The sequence below is a fragment of the Globicephala melas genome, chromosome 18 (assembly GCF_963455315.2).
Source record: "Globicephala melas chromosome 18, mGloMel1.2, whole genome shotgun sequence".
Classification (NCBI taxonomy): Eukaryota; Metazoa; Chordata; class Mammalia; order Artiodactyla; family Delphinidae; genus Globicephala; species Globicephala melas.
In genome coordinates this window covers 52794484-52819752 of record NC_083331.1, presented here as the reverse complement: position 1 = coordinate 52819752, position 25269 = coordinate 52794484, and the positions used below count along the sequence as shown (strand labels likewise).

General features: G+C 39.1%; 1 protein-coding gene across 2 annotated transcripts in view; it reads right to left on the bottom strand.

Annotated features, from left to right (window-relative positions):
- The window catches only part of NDFIP2 (Nedd4 family interacting protein 2), a 64152-nt gene extending 40305 nt beyond the window's left edge, over positions 1-23847 (bottom strand). The window contains exon 1 of one of the 2 annotated variants that reach the window (XM_030856924.3): positions 23443-23847. In XM_030856924.3, the coding sequence (XP_030712784.1) occupies positions 23443-23763 (321 nt within the window). In that variant the 5' untranslated portion in view covers positions 23764-23847. The remainder of the gene's footprint in view (positions 1-23442) is intronic. The other variant, XM_030856922.3, reaches the window with a different exon arrangement.
- Positions 23848-25269: the final 1422 nt, after the last annotated feature.

Here is a 25269-nt window from a genome sequence, read left to right as displayed (position 1 = left end):
ATGGGTGCTTGAAAACTGTATTTTGTTGGGGTTTTTTTTAACTTTTCTGTATTTTTTCTAAGTTCTCTAGAACAGAGATGAAAGAAAGTATGAAACAATCTTTTTTTGTTCTTAATGTAGGACATATGTGATAAAGAGATTTCCATCTATGCTTACAGGAGTAAGTTTCTACACGTTAGAAAACTGACATTTATAAAATTGCTCAATGACACTAAAACTGAAAGAAAATCACCACAGACTTTATATCCATTCAATAACCTTTCATAATCATTCTTGTCTTTACAAGAAAAGAAAGGTACATAAACCCAGATAGATGATGCTTGTTATTTTCCATCAACCAGTTAACAGTACTAATACATAAAGTAATACCAGCATGTAACCATTTGAGTGTTACGATATTCTAGTGAAACTCATTTGGAGGTCAAAATGATTCATAAAGGCTTTCTCTTTGTCTCTTTCCCACCTATAACAAGAGTTTTCTTCATGGTGCCCTTCTGTCTTAACTAGTTGTTAATCACATTATATATTTGTCTACATAATCTATTTTCACAGTCAGTAATATTATCTATTCCTTAGAACTTCAATGAGGATGGCACACCAACACTGTGAGCAACACACCACCAATGTTCCAACTGCTTTATTCTACGTCCAGCTGATAAAAAACCTCCACAAACTTTCCACAAACAACTCTGAGAAAATGCTCATTAAGCACTCAGCACAGCAGCAGTAAGCTACTGTGGCAATAACTGTTGTATCGGTCACCATTCTTCCACTGCAGCCCTACATATAAAGCATAGACAGTGCTTCCTCCATCCAAACTAAACTTTAGAAAGCAGATACATTCACATTATCTAACTGCTATATGGTAGGAAAGTGCAAAAATGATAGGGACTTGTCACAAGGACATACGAGCAGATAGTCAAATCTGGGATGATCTGAGCCTCAAAATGATGATAGTATGAGACAATAATCAATAGAATAAAATTAAAATCCATGAATTCATACTAATATAAATGAATAAATAAACTGGAGGCTACAGGAGTTCTTCCTTATAGAATCCTACATAATAAATGCAGAAGAAATGACAGAATTAGGAAATCACCATTTGACAACCATCGTTATAACTCTTTCAGGTAATCATAAACAATGAGTTCTAAAACCAATGGGTGAAAGTATAATTTTTTAAAGGAACTTTGTGGGGTATACTATAAAATAACTGATATGAATCGTTCCAAAACATTAATGTAATCCATGACAAATAAGATTAAAGAATTGTTCCAGCTTAAGGGAGACAAAAAGACACTAACTAAGCACAATAGCTAATCATGGACTAGATTCTAATCTAAAAATAAGTTTTTTCTTTTGCTATAAAAGACACTAGTAGGGAAACTGGTAAAATATGTTTATAGATTACAGTATTGCATAAATGTCATTGATTTTGATAACTGCACAATAGTTTGTAAAAGTATGTCGTTTTTAGAAAATATACACTGAAATATTTAGATGTAAAGGGATAACATGTCTGCCACTCATTTTCAAATGCTTCAGAAAAAAATATAGCGTATGTGTATATATACACATATATACAAAGAAAATATCACAAAGCATATGTGATAAAACATCAACATTTGAGGAAACTGGGTGAATGGTGTACAGGAAATCTGTGTACTATTTTTTCCACACTTAACTGTAAGTCTAAAATTAAAATTATTTTAAAATAAAGTTAAAAAAACAAAATGCTATATGGCAAGAAAATAGAAAAAAAAATGTTGTATTAACAAACAGATTAATTTAAAACTCTACAATCCCAGCTTCTAACTTCCACTCTATCACTAGAGACCTATATGATCATTAAAAACCTCTACACCTTCAGTCAGTTTACAAAATGATTTCTCTACATTTAATCAAAATCCTAGTTTCCCTGGATGGCACTACATCCCTCAAAAGCCTCTCAAACGCAAAATGTTAATCCTCACACCACCACCCCTTATCTGGAAACAAGAAGACAAAGAAAATGTTCTTGGATACAGCCAATGCTAGATCAAGAGCCTTTCTCGAAATTCACACTGTCTCTACAGCCTGCCAGACTTTCTCTCATCCTGTTCTTAGTATTTACAAGGGTCTAAATCATTCCCCAATGAGTAAAACTTACAAGCCAGCCCCCTACCTCCAATATCATCTCCTCTACCTTTATTCCTACTATAATACAAGACAGCTAAACCAACTTAACACTTCAGCTATGAAACAGGAAGCAATAATATGCAAAGTTGAATGGTCTAATAACTCCATCAGTTCTCTACTTCTCTGACCTGAGAGTCATCTAGAACTGCTTCTACTAGAAACTATTAGATTTCTACCTCTTAATTCCTGGTCACAACCTCCTGGCCTTTTTTACTCCCTTACTTCCACTTAGTCTATTCCTTGGGCCTTCCATTTGCTGCCACCTGGTTTACTTTCCATCCTACGTAGCCTGGACTATAAAGTGAAAAACCTGCATGACACTCACCCTCAATTTCCTAGTTCCCATATCCTCTGCCACAGCTACCCCACCAACACCCAATTTGGGGTGAGTCTGTCTACTGTCTCCTGGTAGAAGGAGAGAAGCAAATCCCGTAACTGTATAGACGGGCGCCAAGTACAAATTTAGTTTCCAATTCCAGCAGGGCCATCAGAACTAGTCATCACCATGGCAGGCGTTTCAGCTCCGCCACTCTTCTAGCCCCCGCTTCCAACCATGGAACTCTCAGTCCAAATCTTTGCCTCCTACTTCTCAGAGGAAAACAGGATTTCAAGCAAAAACTCCTTCAGTTTCTCTCCCCTGAAGCTCTAAATTTAGCGTACGGCTTCCATTTATATTCTTTACTCCTAAATGCCAAATAACTGTACAGAGAAGATCCTGCCTCCCAAAGGATTGTTTGTTTGTTTTTTCTTTATGATATGTCTCTCCTTTCTTTTCTCCACTAACTTCTTTCTCTCTGCCCACATGTATATTTTATTCACACCATACTTAGAAAAAACCTGCCCACAGCTAAAATTTAAATTTTTATCTTGTGCTTTTTGAACTATTTCCATCTCATCTCGTCCTTCTTTTCCTTCAATAACAAACATCCTAGAAGAAGAAAAAAAAAATCTGTGCACTTCTAATTCCCATTTCCTACCCAATCCATTACCATCTGGCTTTCACTCAAACAGCTCTTACTAAGAACAATGACCTTCTTCCTAACTGTTAGATCCAAGAACCTACTCATCCTATCAAAAATCTTGAATACAGTCGTCCCTGGATATCCTGGTATTTATTCCAGGACCCTCCACTCCCACCCTGCAGATACTGAAGGCCCACAGGTGCTTAGATCCCTATATAAAATGGCATAGTACAGTCTGTCCTCCATATCCGCAGATTTCAGAACCCAAGAATACGGAGGGTATGGTGTACATTCAACACAGTTGAGTGTAGTTCTAATTGGTTTTTCTTTAGCTGCCAGCGAAGTAGTTCCTCTGGTTTTCCTCCTACCTTTTTTTTTTTAAGATTTATTTTATTATTTATTTAATTAATTTATTTTGGGCTGCGTCAGGTTGTACTTGCGGCACACGGGATCTTCGTTGCAAAACGCGGGCTTCTCTCTAGTTGTGGCGTGAGGGTTTTCTCTCTCTAGTTGTGGCGTGTGGGCTCCAGAGCACGTGGGCTCTGTAGTTTGTGGCACGCAGGCTCTCTAGTTGAGGCACGCAAGCTCAGTAGTTGTGGCGCGTGGGCTTAGTTGTCCCGCGGCATGGGGGATCTTAGTTCCCTGACCAGGAATCAAAACCGCGTCCCCTACATTGTAAGAAGGATTCTTTACCACTGGACCACCAAGGAAGTCCCTGGTTTTCCTCCTACCTTTGACTATTCATTGTTTCTTTTGTAGGGGTCCTTACTTTCCTCTGCCAACTTTAAAGAGTCTTAGCAAAAACTGAATCCAGAGCTGTGGATACTGCCTCTTACACAGAGAGTACACTGAAGCTCCAGTCTACGTCATTAATTAGTTTGATTTAGTTTCATTTGCAAAGGCATAAGACAACTAATCCCATGTAATACTGTTAAAGTTACTATCACAAGCATTCATTTGTCGTTTAAAAAATTACTATAGTGTACTGTCTAGTTTGATTTCACATTCTTTAAGATAATCAAGTAGTTGCTAAATGAATAGAAGATAGTTTGATGCCAAAAAATCTAAATTTGAGTTCTAGATATACCACCTCCTGTATAACTCTGACTGAGTCTTCGAGCCTCATCTTCTTTCTGCAATTCATTCATTTTCAGTCAGTCAGCCAGTTATCAGTCGCTCAACCAATGGTTACTAAATGCCTAATACAGCATGGGTGCAGGAAATAGGTGCAAATCCCAACCCATCAGTCCCTAGAACTTCTAAATTCTAACAACTAGGAGTTCTGAGGCAAGGGCATAATACAGTATGACTAGAGTGGCAACAGGGGGAATAAAGAAAATTAAAGTTTGCATACTGTATCACAGGTAAACCAGGGAGCCAACACCAGCAAGGACCAGGCCTGAAATACGAACCTTCTTCAGAGTTAGTTTTGTTCTTTCCTCAGCAAACAGAGAGAAGCTAAGAACGGAATCCTCAAGCAAAACTAAATACAGTAAAATCAATTACCAAGACATGCTGTTGTTGATTAGTCACCCAGGAAGCACAGAAAATGCCAAGATGCCATTGGCAGCAATAGTTAGAGGGTTCATCCATCAAAGTGTTACATGCCAAAGCAAAGCCTCAAAAACTGGCTGATAAAAGTAAATACATAATCTGAATAATTTCATAATATCAAAAGCTAAATACACATACAAATACACACACACTCTCTCTCTCAAAAAGTTGACATTTATGTGTCCCTAAACTGATTTCTTTATTTCTGTATACTTATTCTCATGTTACAATGATCACTATAATGCCATATTTCTAAAGGTATTTTATCAATAAAAAAAAAGAAAAAAAAAACACTGTTACACCAAGATTTTCCACAACACTTGACATGACTTTTTCTAGTAAAAATTTACACACACGTGAATTCATTACTGCATGGATTTACACTAGGAGCAAAGATGCACAAGACAAAAATATGTTACAACTTGTGCCTTTGAAGAAACCAGAGCGAAAATACTATCCAGAGAGAAACTGCATAGGTGGTTCTTTATGGTACTCAAATTCCAACTGTCAGCAAACCCATCTCAGCACACATAATAAAACGAATTTACCAAATAGTTTTGGAGGGGTAGAAACTCTGGTAAACTAAGTTTTTAACTTTATCTTTTGAAAGACTGGATTCTCCTTTAAAGAGAAGCCTTAAATGTTTTAGCATACTAAAACACTGATAAATGTTAGTATGCTTAATGTTTTAGCATGCTAAACATTGATAAAAGAGGACTTAAAAATATTGCATTACATACTACAGTAATTTTTGCTTTTAATTAATAAGTCAATGAAAAGCACTACGTAGGAATATATCATGTACCAATAAGCAAACTAACAAAATACTGGCACGAACAGTTCTGAGACTATCCTCAACCACCTACGTTGGACTAAGGATATGAAGCATACTGGTTAAGTACAAAGGCTTCGGAATCAACTTTTTAAGACTCAAATCTAGACTCCAGCACTTACCAACTCTGTGACCTGCTTGGACCTCATTTTTATCATCTACAAAATGGAGTCTATTTTCTTACAGGGCTTTCACAAGGATTACAAAAAATAACACCTGTAAATACTTAGAATAATGCCTGACATAGTAAAGGCCCAATAAATGTTACTTTAAAAAAACAAAACAAAGACACTTTATGTATAGCATCTACTCTAGTTCCTACAACAATCCTCTGAGGTGAGTATGGCGGAAAAACTTTAAATAACTGAACTGACACACCTAGTTAGGGGCAAAGACAGGATTCAATTTCAGATTTTACTGTCTCTAAATTCAGACTCTTTCTATGTCAAGATGCCTCCAAAAAAAATTCACAGGTAGTAATCTACCCTTCCACAGGATTACCCTTATGAGTATTTCTGATGCTGATTCAAGTACACACACACACATACACTACACACACCTTTGAATTCACCCATCTACTTCTCTTTAATGCCACTAATTATCTAATCCAAGCCACCATTATTGCTTACCTAACTATTGCCATAGCTTCCTAACTAAATGGCAGACCCTGACATATGGGAGGTCCCCAATGAAAAGGCTGGCTCACCAAGAAGTGACACAAGCCTTGATTAACAAGTCAAAAACACACAAACACAGCTTATAGAATATAAATAAGCAAAGAAAGAACACTCAAATTTAAAGAAAACCTCCAACATGAAAGAAAAACAAAACAAAAATATTAGAAGGAAAGTTAATACAGGGAGTAGAAAAACAAAAACCTCAAAAATCTTTAGTTGGCTCAAGTTTCAGCATGGCAGTATAAGTCCCCAACAGTCCAACCCTCCCGCTGACAGCCACTATAACCTTGAACAAAATATGAAAAACAACTATCTGAGCATTCTGAACATTAAGGAAAATAGGGATTTGGAGGGAAATTAAGCCTTGGAGAAGCAACCTGCACAAAGAGTTTTCCCTTTTTGTTCTTTTTGCAGCTTTGCTGCAAGGCAGAACCATAGTTGTGGAGAGGAACCTTGTCTTGGGCTACTAAAACCTCAGTAGAACCCTTGCTATTTCTAGCCGGAGGAAGCATGCAACAAATGGAGCCCAGGCAGGCCAGAAAGTGAGGGGAAATCACTACCCCTTGAACCGTGCATGTGTAGGACTGAACTAAAACAGACGAGTAAAGGCCTAAGGAATTAAGCTTAGATCTGAACCACTGCACACAGAATGGGAGACAGTATTTACATTTTCCAGAGTACCATAGCAAAACACTCAGAATATCCAGTATAAATCCAAAATTACCAGAAATACAAAATACTAGGAAATATAAATCACTCCACAGGGAAAAGGCAATCAAGAGATGCCAGTTCTAGGATGATTCAGATTACTGTTACCATACAAAGATTTTAAAGCTGCTATTACAACTATGTTCTGGGAAGTAAAGCAATATTACCTTGAAATCAATGAAATGGCAGGGAATCTCAGCAGGTAAATAGAAAACAAAAAATTGAACCAAATAAAAACTTTAGACTGGAAAAATAAAATACATGAAATAAAAAATTCACTGGGTGGGATCCATAGCACAATGAAGATAGAGGAAAGAGACAGTGAACTTAAATTGACAGAATTTATCCATTCTAAAGAAGAGAAAAGAAAAAGGATTGAAAAAATAAATAAACTAACAAACAAATAGAGCCACAGGGACTCTAAACCTTTAAAAGGTCTAGAAAACATGTCATTTGAGACTCAAAGGAAATAACAGACTGCAGCAGGAAAAAAAAAAAAACTGAAGAAATAATGTCCATAACTCTTCAAAGTAGTGAAAGGAGTAAATTTACAAATTCAACCTCAGTGAGGCTAAAACAGAACAAATTCAAAGAAAACTACACCTAGACACATCATAATAATAGAACTTCTAAAAATCAAGATAAAGAAAAGTTATTGGAGCAGCCTGAAAAACCAATATATTACATACAGAGAAACAATGATTCAAATAACTACAGATTCCTCATCAGAAATCATGGTCATCATAAGAAAATGGAACAAAACCTTAGAGGGCTGAAAGAAAAAAAACTCGGCCAAGAATTCTACACCCAAAATATGTATCTATAGGGGAGATCCCTGGTGGCCTAATGGTTAGGATTCCACGCTTTCACTGCCGCGGCCTGGGTTCAATCCCTGGTAGGGGAACTGAGATCCCAAAGCTACGGAGCACAGTACTGCCCCACAAAACAAAAAATCTAATACTTCAGGAATGAAGGTAAAATAGACGTTTCGAATAAAAGAAAGAAAATTGATTAGAGTTGATCTGCATTTTAAGGAATGATAAAGGAAGTTCTTTAGACTGAAAAAAAATTGATAGTAAAGAAAAACTTGTTTCTTCAGGAATGAAGAGAGAGCATAGGGAACGGTAAAAGTCTAAGTACATATAAAAGATTCTTTTTCCTCATAAGTTTTATAAAATATGTGTTACAGGCTTCCCTGGTGGCGCAGTGGTTGAGAATCTGCCTGCTAATGCAGGGGACACGGGTTCGAGTCATAGTCTGGGAAGATCCCACATGCTGCGGAGCAACTAGGCCCTTGAGCCACTACTGAGCCTGCACGTCTGGAGCCTGTGCTCCGCAGCCAGAGAGGCCACGACAGTGAGAGGCCCGCGCACCACGATGAAGAGTGGCCCCTGCTTGCCACAACTAGAGAAAGCCCTCACACAGAAGCGAAGACCCAACACAGCCAAAAATAAAAATAAATAAATTAAAAGAAGGCTCAACGTTTAAAAGAAAAAAAAATGTGTTACTATTTAAAACAAAAATGATAACGTTTGTTGGGGATTTCAGTGAATGTACAGGTAATACATATGACAACTATAGCGTCAAGTTTGGCAGGGGGAAGGGAGTACACAGTATACAGTCACAAAGTTCTACTTTTTACATGAAGTCATATGACATTAATGTTAAACATATATGTGTATGTGTATATATATATATATATATATATATATACACCTGACTTTTCACTGGTTATTATAATCTTAGAGCAAGCACAAAAATAATAAAAATAATAATATTAACATTAATAATTGATAAATAATATTATTAATGTTAATTAATAATAATAATATAAAGAGGAATAGCTTAAAAAAGCAATAGAAATTTTGAAAAGGAAACTAAAACAATTATTTTGATCAAATGATCCAAAAGGCAGCAGAAAAATATGAAAAGAGGAAAAAAAAAAGAGGACAAACAGAAGGCAAATAATACAACAGTAGAAGTAAACCAACCATACCAATAATTGCATTAGATACAAACACTCCAGTTAAAAGGCAGAAGCTGTCAGAGTGAATAAAAAAGCAAAATCTAACTATATGCCACCAACAAAAGGCACACATTAAGAACTCAGGTTGAAAGTAAACAGAAAAAGATATGCCATGAAAAAAATAAGAAGAGAAATAAAAAAAAAAAAGACAGGAATGGCTATATTAATATCAAATAAAACAAACTTGAAGACAAAGAGCACTGCCAGAGATAAAGAGGGGCATTTCACACCAATCTCAGAACATAGGAAGCAAGAAATTGAGATAATTAAAGGGAGATAGACAACTCCATAACCACAGCAGATTTTAACACCCCCTTGCTTATAGACTAGTAGAATAACACAAAAACAAAAATCAGCAAGGAATTCCCTGGCAGTCCAGTGGTTAGGACTCAGCACTGTCACTGGCGGGCCCTGGGTTCAATCTCTGGTCAGGGAACTAAGATCCTGCAAGCCGTGTGATGTGGCCAAAAACAACAACAACAACAAACAAACAAAAACAAAAATCAGTAAAGACACAAGATCAGAACAATACTATGAACCAACTTGATATGACATTTATACAACACTATATCCAACAACTCAAGAATATACATTCTTCTCAAGTACACGTAATACATCACCAAGATAATATACTGGTCCATAAAACAAGTCTCAATAAATTTAAAAGGAATGAGACCATACTGAGTGCGGTCTCTTACCACAAAAAAATTAAATTAGAAATTTTTAAAAAGATATACAAGAAAATCCCAAATAAATGGAAATCAAATGAATTTAAGAAATAGCCGATCCAACATAGTAAAGTGATGAAGGGAAGTCTCAGTATGACAGCTGTGTACTAGGCCTAGAGAACAAATACTACAGATAGAAACAGGAGGATGGAGGGCTCTAGGAAGAATGTCTTCAAAGAACAAAATAAAGGAACTAATACTTATCCAGTGCATGTGACCATGCAAAAAAAAAAACGTAGCTGGAAAGCAAATTCTGAAAAATGACCAGAGGATCTGCAAAGAATTAACAACAGATACACAAGGGGGGTGGGGGAGGGATAAATTAGGAGTTTGGGATTAACATACACACACTACTATATGTAAAATACGTAAACAACAAGGACCTACTGTATAGCACACGGAACTATACTCAATATCCTGATACATATATCAATATATATTTGCTATACACTTGAAACTAGCACAACATGGTAAATGAACTATGCCTCAATAAAAATTTAAAAATTTAAAATCAATAAAGAAATAAAAGTCATAAAATGTGAACACTTATTATCAATTTAACCAAATATTAGGAGCTTTTCATACACTTAATCCTCACAATAATTCTATGAGGGAAGTACCTATACTATCCTTACTTTATAGATGAGGAAGCTATGGCAGACAGAGGTTAAGTAATCAGCCCAAGGTTACAGTGCTTGTAAGTGAGACGCCAAGATTGGAAACTACCAGGCTCATCCTATACCATCCATGCTCCTCATGTCTGGCATCGCCGTCAATTAAAGAAAGTTAACTATAATGAAAGTTCTGTTTCCCAGGACCTTTTAGCTCAGCTGACATGTTTACAAGTAATAGAATAAAATTTGTCCTCCAAGCTTTGCTGCATAACCTTAAGCAGAACCTCCCTCAGGCAGTCTTCTGTAAAATGAGACGGTTGAAGAAAATGATCACTAACTACTTCCACAATATCTGGAAACAATTTATTTTCCTTTTTCCATAAGTAAGCCAAATAACCTACCCATGGTTAATTATCTGGCAAATGCAAGTCACCAGTCAGATGAGGAATTATGTAAAACTACCAGAATTCATCTAAACAGGTTTCTCGGTACTATTCTAAAAGCAAAGTACATACCCTAATTATGGATATTCAGAATATCAACACTGTATGGGCTGGGCAACATACTGTTACTTTTACATAAGAGAACTCTGGAAAACTGTTCACTTTATAAATATATCAGTAACCTCATGGATACACTTGAAATCATTCAGAAACGGCATTCATTTATTTCTTCAGTAAGTATTTACAAGGCACTATATAATGGGCCCAGAACTACAGTGTATACTATTATAAACAAGATAGACCTAAGCCCTACTTCCCACTGAGCCTACAAAATACATACCATGGAATAAGGACTATGATAGGGATAAGTGCACAGTGTTAAAAGAATACACTGAACTTGGTAAAAAAAAGGGAGGAAATGGAGACGGTGAGGGAAGGTTTTCTGGAGAAAAGAACATCTGAACAGATTTGAATAAAGAATAGAAATTCATCCCGGAGGAAGCAGAACGAAAAGAAAAAAGGGCAATCACATGTTCAAAAGCCAGAAGAGTCCGAAGGCAGGGGAGATCATGGTCGGGAGTGGTGCCTGGAGAGGAGCAGGGCAAGAGAACAAAAGTATTACAGTTTACAGTTCAAGACACGGCACGCGTGCAGGGCAGTAACAAAGTAAGCAAGGTGAGGTTAGCGGAGGCTCATGTTGTTCTCTAAGGTTACAAACAAAAACTTAAAAGGGTCTCAAGTGTTATTTCCAGTGTTAATCCTTCCCCTTGTGGGGAAATCACACAAAAAGTCATGCTGATATAAATGAATGCCCTACCCAAACGAGAACAAATGTTCTCTAAAAACTATTGGATTTCTTCAGTCTAACATCCAACAGGCTACAAGTCCTACGAGCCTCAAAATTAGTAAAGAAGTAAAACTATCCAGTTTATTTCCTTATTCTCAAAGCCTCTGCCAAATAGCACAATTTCTTTACATAATGTAAAGGGTAAGTCTGGAGAAACATCATAGACAAACTAAACCACAGCACATTTCTAAACTTTTAAAATACTAAATTGCTGATATTCAAATCTTAAAAGTCAAAACCTTGAAATAATCTGATAGTAAATCTTAGACTACTTGCAGTATTTCCCAACTTGCACTTGGCATGTCTTTAACAAGAATTTTACCTACACCTTAATTCCAGCTAAGTGATCAAACTTTTGGAAGAAACCATAACAACAACATAGCATGAAAACATAGAGGATGATTTATATAACCAAATGGTAGATAGGCTAGCCTTAATCACAAGGATCTTTTGAGTAAATTTACATTTAATAAGGTCAGCAGAATGTATTCCATAGTTATTTAAATTTAAGTCAGGCCTACACATGTAGAATATGTATAAAATTCTAAAATAATATATTATTAATACACATATAATCAGACAGTGTTTTAGCATGTAGGTGTGACATTAAGGAAAGAATAAAAAGAAAATAGTCTCTAAGTAGGCAATATAAAGCAGATGAGAAAAATCAAAGCAGTACCCACAACTCCACAGTCAATGAAGGTACTAAGCAGGACCACTGCACATGGCTTCATGGGTTCCTTACTGAACAACCCTATGGGGCCAATCATATATCACAAACAACCTGAGAGAGCCCAAGTCTCAGTAGCAAAAAAAAAAAAAGAATTCTTATAAAAATGTGTGCGTGTGTGTGTGTGTGTGTGTGTGTGTGTGTGTGTGGAGAGAGAGAGGGAGAGAAGGAAGGAGGAGAGAGACACAGACACTAAGCAACATACTGTTAAGCTGTAAGGTAATGCAAAACATGCACACACACACACACACACACACACACACACACACACACACAATCTGAGAGAGCCCAAGTCTCAGTAGCAAAAAAAAAAAAGAATTCTTATAAAAATAAGAGAATAAAATAACATAAGCAACGTTTTGAGTCTATGGAATTGCTCTTGAGCTAGCACCACTCATTCACTCATTCTTATCAAATACTTCCTAAGTGCCTACCATATGCCAGATACTGGAACATACAGCAGTGAACAAAACATACTTGTCCTCATGAAGCTTACACTCAGGGGAAAGAAGGAGGTAGGAATTAAACACGTAAAAGATTTGAAATTATCAGGTCGTGATAAGTACTATGGGAAAAATGAAGCAGGAAATGGGGCTAGGGAGTACTGTGAAGGGGGTATTGTGATTTTAAATGGCCTCAATGAGGTGACCACTCCAACAGAATGAAGATTCCATCAGACATGAGAAACTTGTCTTTGCTGTTCTCATAGGAAATTTTATACTCTAACTGGGGTCTCCACACCAATTCTAGTGATAGACCAAGTGCCTGCCTGATTACCAGGTACAAAAAGTAAGTGATGCAAAACAATCTTTACCACGTTCCTAAGGGTTTATTTCAAGACTCAGTGAAATAAAAATTTGTCAGAAGCATCCTGCAACAGGCCCAAACTTAAGGCCTTTATGAGGTGCATTCCTCTTTCATCTACACCAGGGGTAGGCAAATTACAGCTAGCAGGCCAAATCCAGCCCACCATCTGTTTCTGTAAGTGAAGTTTTATTAGAACACAGCCATGTTAACTTGTATACATATTAAGTATGGATACTTTTGCACTAAAGCAGCAGATCTGGCACACAGCTGTGACACAGACCACATGACCTGGAAAGCCTAAAATATTTACTATCTGGTCCTTTACCGGAAAGTTTGCTGACCCCTGGTTCTAGATCATCACCACCACCACTACCACCGTCATAGTGAGATTCCTTTCAGGACCCTCTTCACAAACACATGGCCAGTGCAGTCACGTGGAACCTTGCCTCAGGAGGGCCTCATGCTTGGGGTTTAATGCTCTATGGTCACCTTTCAATTCTTAATAATTTTATCTTTGAATCCAAGTTTTATAAGTGAACTCCAATGGGACAAAAAAGCATGTGCCAGGGACCTGGTGCCTCGGCTCACAGGCAGTCTGCCTCCCCAGGAAAGATTCTCAGGCAGCTGAACGCCCTGGCTCAGCTCAACTCACCACCTCTTGACTAGGAGTACGGCAAGGTGGTAGCTATGCCCATCCCAGGCTGGCGTCACCATGATACATTCCCAAGTAAAGCAGTATCTAGCAAGTCCTGGCATGGAGGCTGCAATCCCTTGGGGGTGCTGTGGGCTAAGACAGCAGGCCTCTCGGAAGGGGAGACTGGCTTTCCTACCCAAGGCCGGGACCCCACGTTTTCATCTGGCAATGCACCTTGCAAGGTATGTAACCGGACTTGACTGCTTTCACGAAACAAAAATTACAAACGAGAGTTCCATTCTTCTATCAAATCTATCATAAAATTGATTTCTTTGTTTTGTCCCATTCCACTGAGCCATCCCCCTTCACCTTGCTCTAGGCACACAGCTCTCTTCTTATTTCTTAAACCAACAAGCTCATTTGCACCACAGGCCCTCATCACACCTGAAATACTCATCAGCTAGAACATTTCAATCAAGTCTTGGCCTGAGTGTCACACCTGCAGAGTGGACAGAGTTTCCTAATAATCCTGATTCCAATCCACTGAGGAGTCAAACCCACTGGTGAGGCATACCATCTCCAAAGATGCCACCATCAATTTTTTGCCTCCATGTACGTGCACTGCCTCTCCCTCATTGGGAAATGGAGTTTATTTCCCCTCCTTATGAACCTGGGCTGGATTTACGGCTGCTTTAACCAACAGAATGCAGCTGAAATGACATTCTGGAGTTCTAAGCTGAAGCCTTAAGAGGAATGGCAGCTTCCTCTTCCTTCTGTGATGTGAAAGGTCAAGGTCACACTGAGAGGGCACATGAAGAGGACACACAGAGGAGAACTGAAATGATCAACATTCAACAGTGCCAGCTGAGCTTCCAGTCAACAGTCATCAACAACTGCTAGGGAAGGGAATGAGTCATCTTGGAGGTTCCAACCCAATCAAGTCCCCAGATGGTTGGAGCCCCAGCTAACATCACATGGAACAGAAGAACCGCTCTGCTGATCAGAGCCAAACCAAGGAATCTTGAAACATAATAAAATGCTTGTGTTTTGAGTAGTTAGTTACAAAGCAATATAAAACTAAAACACCAAGATTTGAATACCAGATCCATCACACCTAGATCCACACACATGCCTGTATATATGTAACCTCTTTATGTCTCATTTTTTTCATCTGCAAAATGAAGATCATAACATTACCTATTTCACAGAATTATTCTATGGAATAAATGTGCTCATGTGTGTAAAGCACATAGCAGAGCTCTCAGCATATTCCTGACATAATGCAAAAAGATATTATTATTCTATTATTGCTATTTTATTATCGATAAAATGTATTACTTATACCATCATCCTGCTTTACCTTCTTTAAACCACCTATTACTATCTGAAATTATGCTCACTTATTTATCTGCCTCCCCTCCACCAAAGTATGAGCCATAAGACACGAACTTAACTGTCTTGTTCACCAGCACCTAAAACAGAATTTGACTGACAGAGATACTTTATAAATTAATATTGAATAAATGAGATATAGGACCTCAGTTTCACAGTTAATCAATAATGATATCTGTTCGTGCCCCGGTCCGGGAAGATCCCACATGCCACGGAGCGGCTGGGCCCGTGAGCCATGGCCGCTGAGCCTGTGTGTCCGGAGCTTGTGCTCTGCAATGGGAGAGGCCACAGCAGTGAGAGGCCCGCAGACCCGCAAAAAAAACAAACAAACAAACAAAAAATAATGATATCTAAAAACTGCTCCCATACCTTATCTTAAGTATAAATCTGACAAGAGGCACTCAAAACACAAGATACACACATAAACTATCTATAATATGTTATTTTCAGGATACAATTCCAATGCATTTACTTGTTACTGCACAAATACTACACCATTACTGGATCATGTACTGTTCAAATATGCCTAAGTGATGGCTAGCATCTGACTCAGCACCGTTCAGGTGCTCTAAAGTAGCTTACTCGTTTGTATAATTTTTTTAAAATGAACTGTACTCAATCAAACTAATGACACACTCTCAGTTACTATTGCTACATGCACAGAAACAGCCAGAGAAACTTCCATGTGGGGTCCATTCAAAACCAAATTACCCTGGCAACACAAATTAACATAATACTAATCTTCAAGCTATGGAAACTTGGTTTTAAACACATCTGAGAGTGAATTTCCTGTGTTACAGTATTTTAAAAGTTTAAAATCTATATTAAAGATGAAATAAAAATCAGACATTCACAGAGCCCTGAAGCACCTCTGAGGAAAAGCAGCAGTCTAGAAGGTACACAAAGATACACAAAAACACAATTCAGTGTAACAAGTTCTCTAATGCTGTGATTCTCAACTTTTCCTCTGCCGTGATGTAGAGATGACAGATGCAAGAAACTCACCCTGCCTCCCTCTTCCAATTATAATTTCGTAGGAGTTTTTACATCTAGGAACAGGATTTTATAAGGCAAACAAACCACAGGGGTGTGGTACAGAACGTTAGGTGAGAAATAAACACATGTAAAGGCAGGGAAGTAAGTAAGAGAGAAGACATTATGGTTGAAGCTAATAATAAGTATACCCTGCTGAACTCCAGCAGTTAGTGCATAAAAATTAAGACAGGCAAGGGGGCGGGGAGGAGGGGGGTGGGATTGCTAAGATGAGGCATTGTATAGGTACGGAAAGGTCCATTCAAGGAACCTGTATGTTAAGAACAGAAATTTATACTTCAAAATCCAATAAGCCTGGGCTTCTCTGGTGGCGCAGTGGTTAAGAATCCGCCTGCCAATGCAGGGTACATGGGTTTGAGCCCTGCTACGGGAAGATCCCACATGCCACGGAGCAACTAAGCCCGTGAGCCACAACTACTGAGCCCATGTGCCACAACTACTGAAGCCCGTGCACCTAGATCCTGTGCTCTGCAACAAAAGAAGCCACTGCAATGAGAGGCCCGCACACAGCAACGAAGAGTAGCCCGCGCTCGCTGCAACTAGAGAAAGTCCACGTGCAGCAACAAAGACAACACAGCCAAAAATAAATAAATTCATATAAAAAAAAATCCAATAAGCCCACCAGAATGGCTAAAATTAAAAAGTCTGAAACACCAAACTTTTGGCAAGGTGGTGAAGCAGCCAAAGCTTCCATACATTGTTGGTCTAAGTGTAAAGTGGTACACTTGGAAATGGTACACAGACTTGGAAAAAAGTCTAGTGGTTTCTCATAAAATTAAGCATACGCCTACCCTATTACCCAGTAATTCCACCAAAGAGAAATGAAAACGTACGCCCACAAAATGATTTGCACAAGAATATTCCTAACCACTTTGTCCGTAAGAGCCAAAAACCGGAAACAACCCAAATGTCTATCAACAGAGCAATGGATAAACAAACTGTCCTATATTCGTACAAGTTATACAATGAAATACTATTCAACAATAAAAAGGGATGCACTACTGATACACACAATAACAGGATCAATCTCCTAAACTTCTTGCAGAGTGAAAGAAGCTTTGTAGACTATATGCTGTATGATTCTAGAATAGGCAAAGCTCATTCGATGTGAAAAACGAAACAGTATAGTGATCACCTGGTGGGCAGGGAAGGGTCATGAGTGAACTTTCTAGGGTGACAGTAATGTTCTTTCCCAGTGGTCAGGAAACTTTCTCTGTAAAGGGCAGAATAGCAAATATTTCAGGCTTTCTGGGCTCTGCCTCAAATACCCAATTCTGCCACTGTAAATGAATGGCATGGCTGTGCTACCACAAGACTTTATTTACAAAACAAGAGTTAGAATGTAGTTTGTTGATCCCTGCTCTATATTTCAAAAGTGGTTTGGGTTACACAGATGTATGTACTTGTCAAAACTCATCTAATTGGCCATGGAAGATTTGTGCATTTCACTATATGTCAATGTTATCCTAAAGGAAAAAAACCATAAAGAAATATTAAACTCTAGGCTGATGATAAGCATGTGGTTGACAGTGAGGTACACTGATATCTGCAACTTATTTTGAAAGCTCAAAAAATAAGATGGAGGGGCTTCCCTGGTGGCGCAGCAGTTGAGAGTCTGCCTGCCAATGCAGGGGACACGGGGTCGAGCCCTGGTCTGGGAGGATCCCACATGCCGCGGAGCAACTGGGCCCGTGAGCCACAACTACTGAGCCTGCACGTATGGAGCCTGTGCTCTGCAACAAGAGAGGCCACGACAGTGAGAGGCCCGCGCACCGCGATGAAGAGTGGCCCCCGCTCGCTGCAACTGGAGAAAGCCCTCGCACAGAAACGAAGACCCAACACAGCCATAAATAAATAAATAAATAAATAAGCTCAAAAAATAATAATAAGAAGAAGAAGGATTGACAGATATACGATAACACAGATGCAACAAAATGTTGGGAATTGTAGACCCTACAACTGGTATATGGTATATGGAAGTTAACTGCAATTCTTTCAACTTCTGTATATATTTGAAAGTTTTTTCTTTTGTTTTGTTTTTGGCTGCATTGTGTGGCTTGTGGGATCTTAGTTCCTAGACCAGGGATCAAACCCATGCCCCCTGCGGTGAAAGTGCAGGGTCCTAACCACTGGACCACCAGTGAATTCCCTGAAAGTTTTAATGTTAAAGTGGCAAGGGAGGATATTCAGTAAGAGGCCACTGAAGATTTTTAAGCAAAGAAATGAAAATCAAATTTATATTCTACAAATACAATTTATGCAGCGCAAACAATACACAGAAGGATGGTCAGATGAAGGAAGAAAGCACTAAGCAAGCTATTACAATAGTCCATGCCATAGAAAGTATCATTTGAGGAGTAAGTACAAAGTGAGTTCATGCAGAGAAGGAAAGTCAGGGGAGTAAAGAGTAGAAAGCTCCTTCATTTCAGGAATGAGGAAGGAGTTTCAAGGAGAACGTTCACAATGTCAACGTAAAAGAACTTAAGCAAGAAGAGAACTGAAAAGTACCTAATAGATTAAGCAATGGAACTTGATGATGTAAAAGAGGTGTGGTAAGAATGTAAACCAGATAAAGGATATTGATAAGTTCAAAGGAAACAAACAAGTGATGATCAAAGGAATCTAGCTGGGCCAAGAGAGGAAGGCAAAACTAGGGAGCATCATAAAGTAAAAGACTGAAATACTTCTTTAAAATGGAAAACAAAAGTAAACAACTGCACCTAAAAATCACCATATATTATCTCATCCATAAAATGTACTCTTGGGTAAGGCAGGCTGCTATGGGCCTGAGTGTCCCTGCACATTCTTGCTGAGTGTGAAAGAAGGTCAAGGTTACCACAGCATTTAACTGCCTCTCAGAGAGAGGTGAACTAGCTTGTTTGTTATTTGCTACAATGTTTGCAGCTTGCTAAAAAAAAAAAAAAAAAAGTGCTAGACCCTTGGTCCTGAGTTCCTTAGCTGTGATCCACTCTGTTCTTCCATTAGACCCATCACCCTCATGGGACCTGGTTACAAGGAAAACCAGCACAAATATGCTGATGTTCATGAGTCTGCAGGGCTGTGAGTAATAATGTCATTTGTTTCTGACCTGGGAGTCTCCTGTTTTTCTGCCAGCAACCATGAAAAATTAACAGACTATCAGCTTGTAAACACGGTAAAATCAGATCTTAAGACTTTTCACTGCTCTTGACATGGACAACAAAGAACTGGTTGATATTCATGTCGTTAAATAAAACAAGAGACAAAAACATAGTCACTAGCAAAAACTGAAATATATACAATATTTCATAGTTTATTTACCTTACATTATTCATAATATTTACATGTACCAGTCTCTACACTGTATTTTTTACTTGCACTACATTATATAATTCTCATAATAATCCTAATGAGGTAGGTACTAATATGAGGAAACTGAGGCTTCAAAATGCTATGTAACTAAGCCAAGGGCTCACAAATTGTAATCAGCACAACCTAAATATAAGCCCAGATAACTTTAAAAGATGTGAGGGTTTTTGTTAACTATTAATAGTCAACCTCCTTACCAGCTGATTTATCAAGGGCAACTCTAATTCATATATAACAGCAAAGTATCTATATCATCACAGTATGGATAGTTCATTATTTTTATAGAAAACTAACATTTTGGAAATGTTAATATAATCAAAGTTTTCTCTAAAAATCTGTGGTCAAGGTTTAGGAAGAGCTAAGTTAAACAAATCCAAATCACCGTCTTTATGGCAGAAGCTCTCATGGTTTTAAATGTACAAATGTATGTCTTTATATGCTAATATATATTATAAATCTTTTAAGACCATCTATTATCATCATTCTGAATGACACAGTTTGGGAAACTACTGCTGCAATCCACAGTGCCAATTTAACTTATACACAGAATACCTCTGAAAGCTTAGTAGTCAGCTTGGTGGTTCACATACACAAAACCTTTAAAAGGGAGAACATCAAACTTAGAATGTGGTATAACAGTTCCAAGCCAAGTCACCTACTTCATAGTTTGGCAACACTGCCCATTTCCTACCAGACAAAATTGAATGTCCCATAACACAATGGAACTACCTGGCTTTCTCTGAAATTAGAAGGGTAACAAGTCAAGGCTTTTTGTATTTGTAGCTCTGTACATTGTTATCACTTAACAAAATTTGGACACTTTTAACAATGGAGGAGAGATCACAGAAAAAGTAGTTTCCACATAAAGCTTGTGAATTGGTTAATGGTAGTAAGTCATTCTGATGGTCCTAGGCATCACCATTAACTTACCAATACGGAAAGCTAAAATTGAACTCTATGAATAAGTGGAAAATTAATATCGTGTACCATTTCAACACCAAGCATGTTTTCCTGTCTCCTACTTAGTCAGCTCTAAACATTCAACAACTGAACCTGTTTATTGCTCCATTGTTATTAATCATTCCAGAGTTTTTTAAAAAAAACAAAATTGAGTTAAAGTCAGCCACACAACAGTTGTGTTCATTATACAAGCCAGAGCTGTAAGCTGTAGATTGGTCCCTAGCTTGCTGCAAACCAACTCAGATGCTTTTTTTTTTCCTTTGCCCTCTGCTCTGAAGGAATGCCTCCACCCATTCAAAGTCTATGTAGGACACATCTCCAGTAGTTTGGGGTGGGGGGCATATACCTAGGTAAAGTTACTAATCAGGCCATTCTCAACAAAACTAAGAGTTATTCTAGACAGATGAAATTACCATGTAATTACACAGGAATTGGAATCAAAATCTGAATGTAAACTGTACTAAGATTTTCAAACACTTCACATTACAAGGAAAACAAATTGATGTCCTACCTACTTGAAGCAAGAAGTATCTTTAGAAGGGCAGATTTTTGCCCTCTGCTCTGAAGGAATGCCTCCACCCATCCAAAGTCTCTGTGGGACACATCTCCAGTTTGGGGGGAAAAAAAAAGGCAATAAAATATGATACTGTCGGGACTTTCCTGGTGGCGCAGTGGTTAAGAATCCGCCTGCCAATGCCGGGGACACAGGTTCGAGCCCTGGTCCGGGAAGATCCCACATTCTGCGGAGCAACTAAGCCCGTGCACCACAGCTACTGAGCCCGTGCTTTAGAGCCGGTGAGTCACAACTACTGAACCCCGCGCACCTAGAGCCCGTGCTCTGCAACAAGAGAAGCCACTGCAATGAGAAGCCCGCACACAACAAACAGTCCCGCTCGCCGCAACTAGAGAAAGCCTGCATGAAGGAACGAAGACCCAATGCAGCCAAAAATAAATAAATAAATTTATTAAAAAAAGAAAAAAAATGATACTGTCCACTTACATTGAAAGGAGTTGTAGAGAAAAAGAAAATATCTTAAAGCTGACAGCAATTTCCAACATTTTGGTGTTAGGAATTCTTAAAAATAATAATCATAACTACTGAAAGCAAATGTGACACTATAATAAATTACTTTAAGGCACAAATACATCAATTAAAAATGTTTTGAGGGCTTCCCTGGTGGCACAGTGGTTGAGAGTCCGCCTGCCGATGCAGGGGACACGGGTTCGTGCCCCGGTACGGGAAGATTCCACATGCCGCAGAGCGGCTGGGTCCGTGAACCAGGGCCTCTGAGCCTTCGCGTCCGGAGCCTGTGCTCCACAACGGGAGAGGCCACAACAGTGAGAGGCCCGCGTACCGAAAAAAAAAAAAAATGTTTTGAGCAGTGATTTTCATATGTGAACATGGTGGATTCTGATAAGCAAAACCCCCAAAGAGAAAGAATTCGAATCAGTTAACACCATTAAGGGAAACAAATAGCAACAGGAAAGAAAAGAGATTAGAGAAAAGAAATCCCACTAGTAAATGCAATAGGTATTCAATATTTACCTATTGCATTTTATTTTTACTAACATCTGCAAAAATAGGAATGCCTTAAAAAATAAAATGTGTATACACTAACAACCTGAAAAATGCCTTCCCAAACTGGAAATATTTTCCAAACCATTCCAAAAATACTGATAAATTTTCACAGAATTCAGAATATACATCATTTGGAGGTTTTACCGGATGTAAACCAGATGAAGTGGAAGCCTCCTGAGCTTTTATCTTAAAAAAAAAAAAAGCAAAATTACATACATTGGGATTTCATCTTTCAGTAGCCTTTGCATATGTCAAAATACACTTATTAATAGAAATTCTTTACTTCACAACTTAGTGTCTCCTTGCAAATAGATCTGAAACATGAAATCTGCACTAACATATCTATATTTGTAAATTTCACAAACAGTACTATTAAATTGCATCGTCGGTTCTCCATATTAATGTTTTTCTCCTCTCCCTCAGTAAATAGGTTTAACTAAATTTCCACCTCAAAATTTACAGAAGAACATGCTACCTAGCTGCAACGAAACAGTCAACTATTGCTGGGTCCATTTTTTAAATAAGGTTTACGTAGGAATCTCCAATGACACCACCGGAATTAGTATCAGAGAAAAAAAAATTAGAAAATTTGACACGGAAAACGTAGAGGGGCACTTTTCACTCATTTCAACATACAAAGGTTTATACGGTTAAGCTGGAAAACCTTGTATTTAAAGAAAAATTTTCAAACAAGATTAGCATTTTTTAAGTAAAACTTCCTGTTTCCCCTCCTACCCCAAAAAAAAAAGTGATAGAAAACAGACGGCAATCACTTTTAATTCTAACAAAACAGAAAAGGACAAAATGACAAGGTTAACTAGAACTGAGAAACAAGTTCAGCCCCACGACTATTCTCTACAGTTGCACGATTTTTAAGCCCACATTTTTTTTTTTTTTTTACCAAATACACTTCCCACCCTACGTAGGGCTTACACCTGCCTCCTCCCCACCGACTCCATCTATGACGGCGACACCTTCCCAGCAGGTATTGTGAACTCATTTCCAGTATACAATCCGCAGGAATATCTCTGAAGTGTCTGGGTCAGGGCATAACGAAATGATCGAGAAAGTGAGACATAAAACAGATACAAGTTTTAAAGGGAGGCGTAGGGGTATCTAACAGCGGAGGGATGGGGACCTCGAAGGAGACTGGGGTGTGGAAAGAAAGGTCTCAAAGGAGCCACAGGCAGGCTCCATCCGAGAGGTGTGAAGGAAGCAAGGTCCTGCCAGAAGAGCCAAAAATAAATTAGCCAGCACGTCCTCCATTCCGCGAATAACCCGAGGAAAGGGACTCTGGGGGCCACGGCGGGGGGCAATCCCGGGGTCCTCGCCGGCGCAGGAGGCCCGGGCTGGGGCCAGAAACTCACCACCTGGTAGCGGCCAGTCCCCGGCTGGTGATGATCCATCCTGCCTGGCTCGGGATCCGGCTTCCGAGCGGGCGAGTGCCCTCGGCGCTCAGCCCCCTCGGTCACCCGGGTCGACGACGTCGTCGCCGCAGCGACCCTTCCGCCTCTGTTTGTGCCGCCGCGGTCGCCCAGCCGCACCACCTCACTTCCCGTCACGGCCGCAGAAGCCGCCGAAACCTCCGCGTCGGCCGCAGCTCTGGGCCGAAGGTCCGGGGCACCGCAAGCGCTACTGAGCATGCTCGGGATGGTCGCGCATGCTCGCTGGGTCCTCCGCCGTCCCATCCGCGTCGCGAGTTGGCGGGGGGCGGGGGGCGGTGTTTAGCTGGGTGGGTGGAGGTGGAAAAGTCAGGCAAGTCCCAGGGAGCAATCTAGGTTGTCAGCCTGTCCGGAGTGGGCGGTGGCAAAAGGATCAGGGGAAAAAACATCACCGTCTTTGATTGGTCTTTTTGTTTGGACGGGTTTCGCGCAGGCACAGTCACAGCGCACAGATACAGATGTCGAGGAGAGCGGGGACGCATTCCTAGAACACCTGAGGACAGGTCACCCTGTTTCCCAACACTTCCTCGTATTACTCACCCAGCCTAGGACAAGGCACAGAGATCCGTCTCTAGGACCTTCCTAAAACTCTTATTCAGAATCATCAGTGAGCTAAGGGATGTCTTGTCAGCTTGTTTTGTTTGTCCCCTTCCTGGTAGTAAGAGATTTAAGAATCCAACAGGGACTCTTCAGCCATACTCATGTATCTCGCCAAGGAAAGAGGCCTCTAGCCTCTAGAGCACTAGGTTGCTGGAAGGATACAAGAAAATAATGAAACAATATAGGACTCTTGTGGTCATATTCATATCAATAATGCCAAAGGGTTTAACAGTAAGGAATTACTCCGTGTTTAACATTGTCAGACGATCTCAGTATCCGGTTAACCACACATGACCTACTATGTGTGAGTATCTCCCACGGGGTGCAAAGCATGTTTCTCTAGCAAGTAGAAGAGTATGATGGGGCAGCGTACTCTTTAACCCAAAGACCTGCTTTCTATACCCTGAAAACGATGATCCCACGTGACCTGGCTCAGCTATCTTTTTTACTTAACTTCCCTCCTAATCGCCAAAGGAGATTCCTGGAATGAAGAAGGCTACTGGGTGGGCCTGATCACCTAATTAAAATAGCAAAAATACAATAAAGAGAGAAACTCATTGAGAGATCAGCTGAAAAAATGTAAGCCTTCCTCTGATTGCTTTATTCAAGTAGATGAGCAGTTCTTCGTATTTTTGCCGTCTTGACACATTTGGTGGTTAGAGAGTGTTAATTAATAGGCTAACAATAAGAGGCAATGATATTGTCATACTTAAATGTCCTTAAACTTTCTTTAGGTCTAACTTAATGTGTTTTAGACTCTAAGATAATAAACATGACATTTCATTGTGTTACTGTACAAGCGCTCACTCTCACAATTTCACCCCAAATGGTATCACCTTTCAATGATCAAAACAATCCCCAGTTCAGCAAAATGAAATTAGATTCCTACACCATTTATGGTCTGTACGGTTCATTTAGAACTTACTTTTATATGCAGTTGCACTTTCATTAATCATTTATATGTCCATTTGTTTTTCAAATAGACTGCTGCTCAGGACAGAGGCCATTCTTTACACCTAGCACACCCGAACAGTAATGGGAACATACCGGTGAAAACCAATGTCCTGACAAAAAGCAAACATCCTAAATCTTGTTAGAGTAACAAATTCTTTCAATTTTACTCTCCTCCCAAGTTTTGTAAATGTTTTGCTA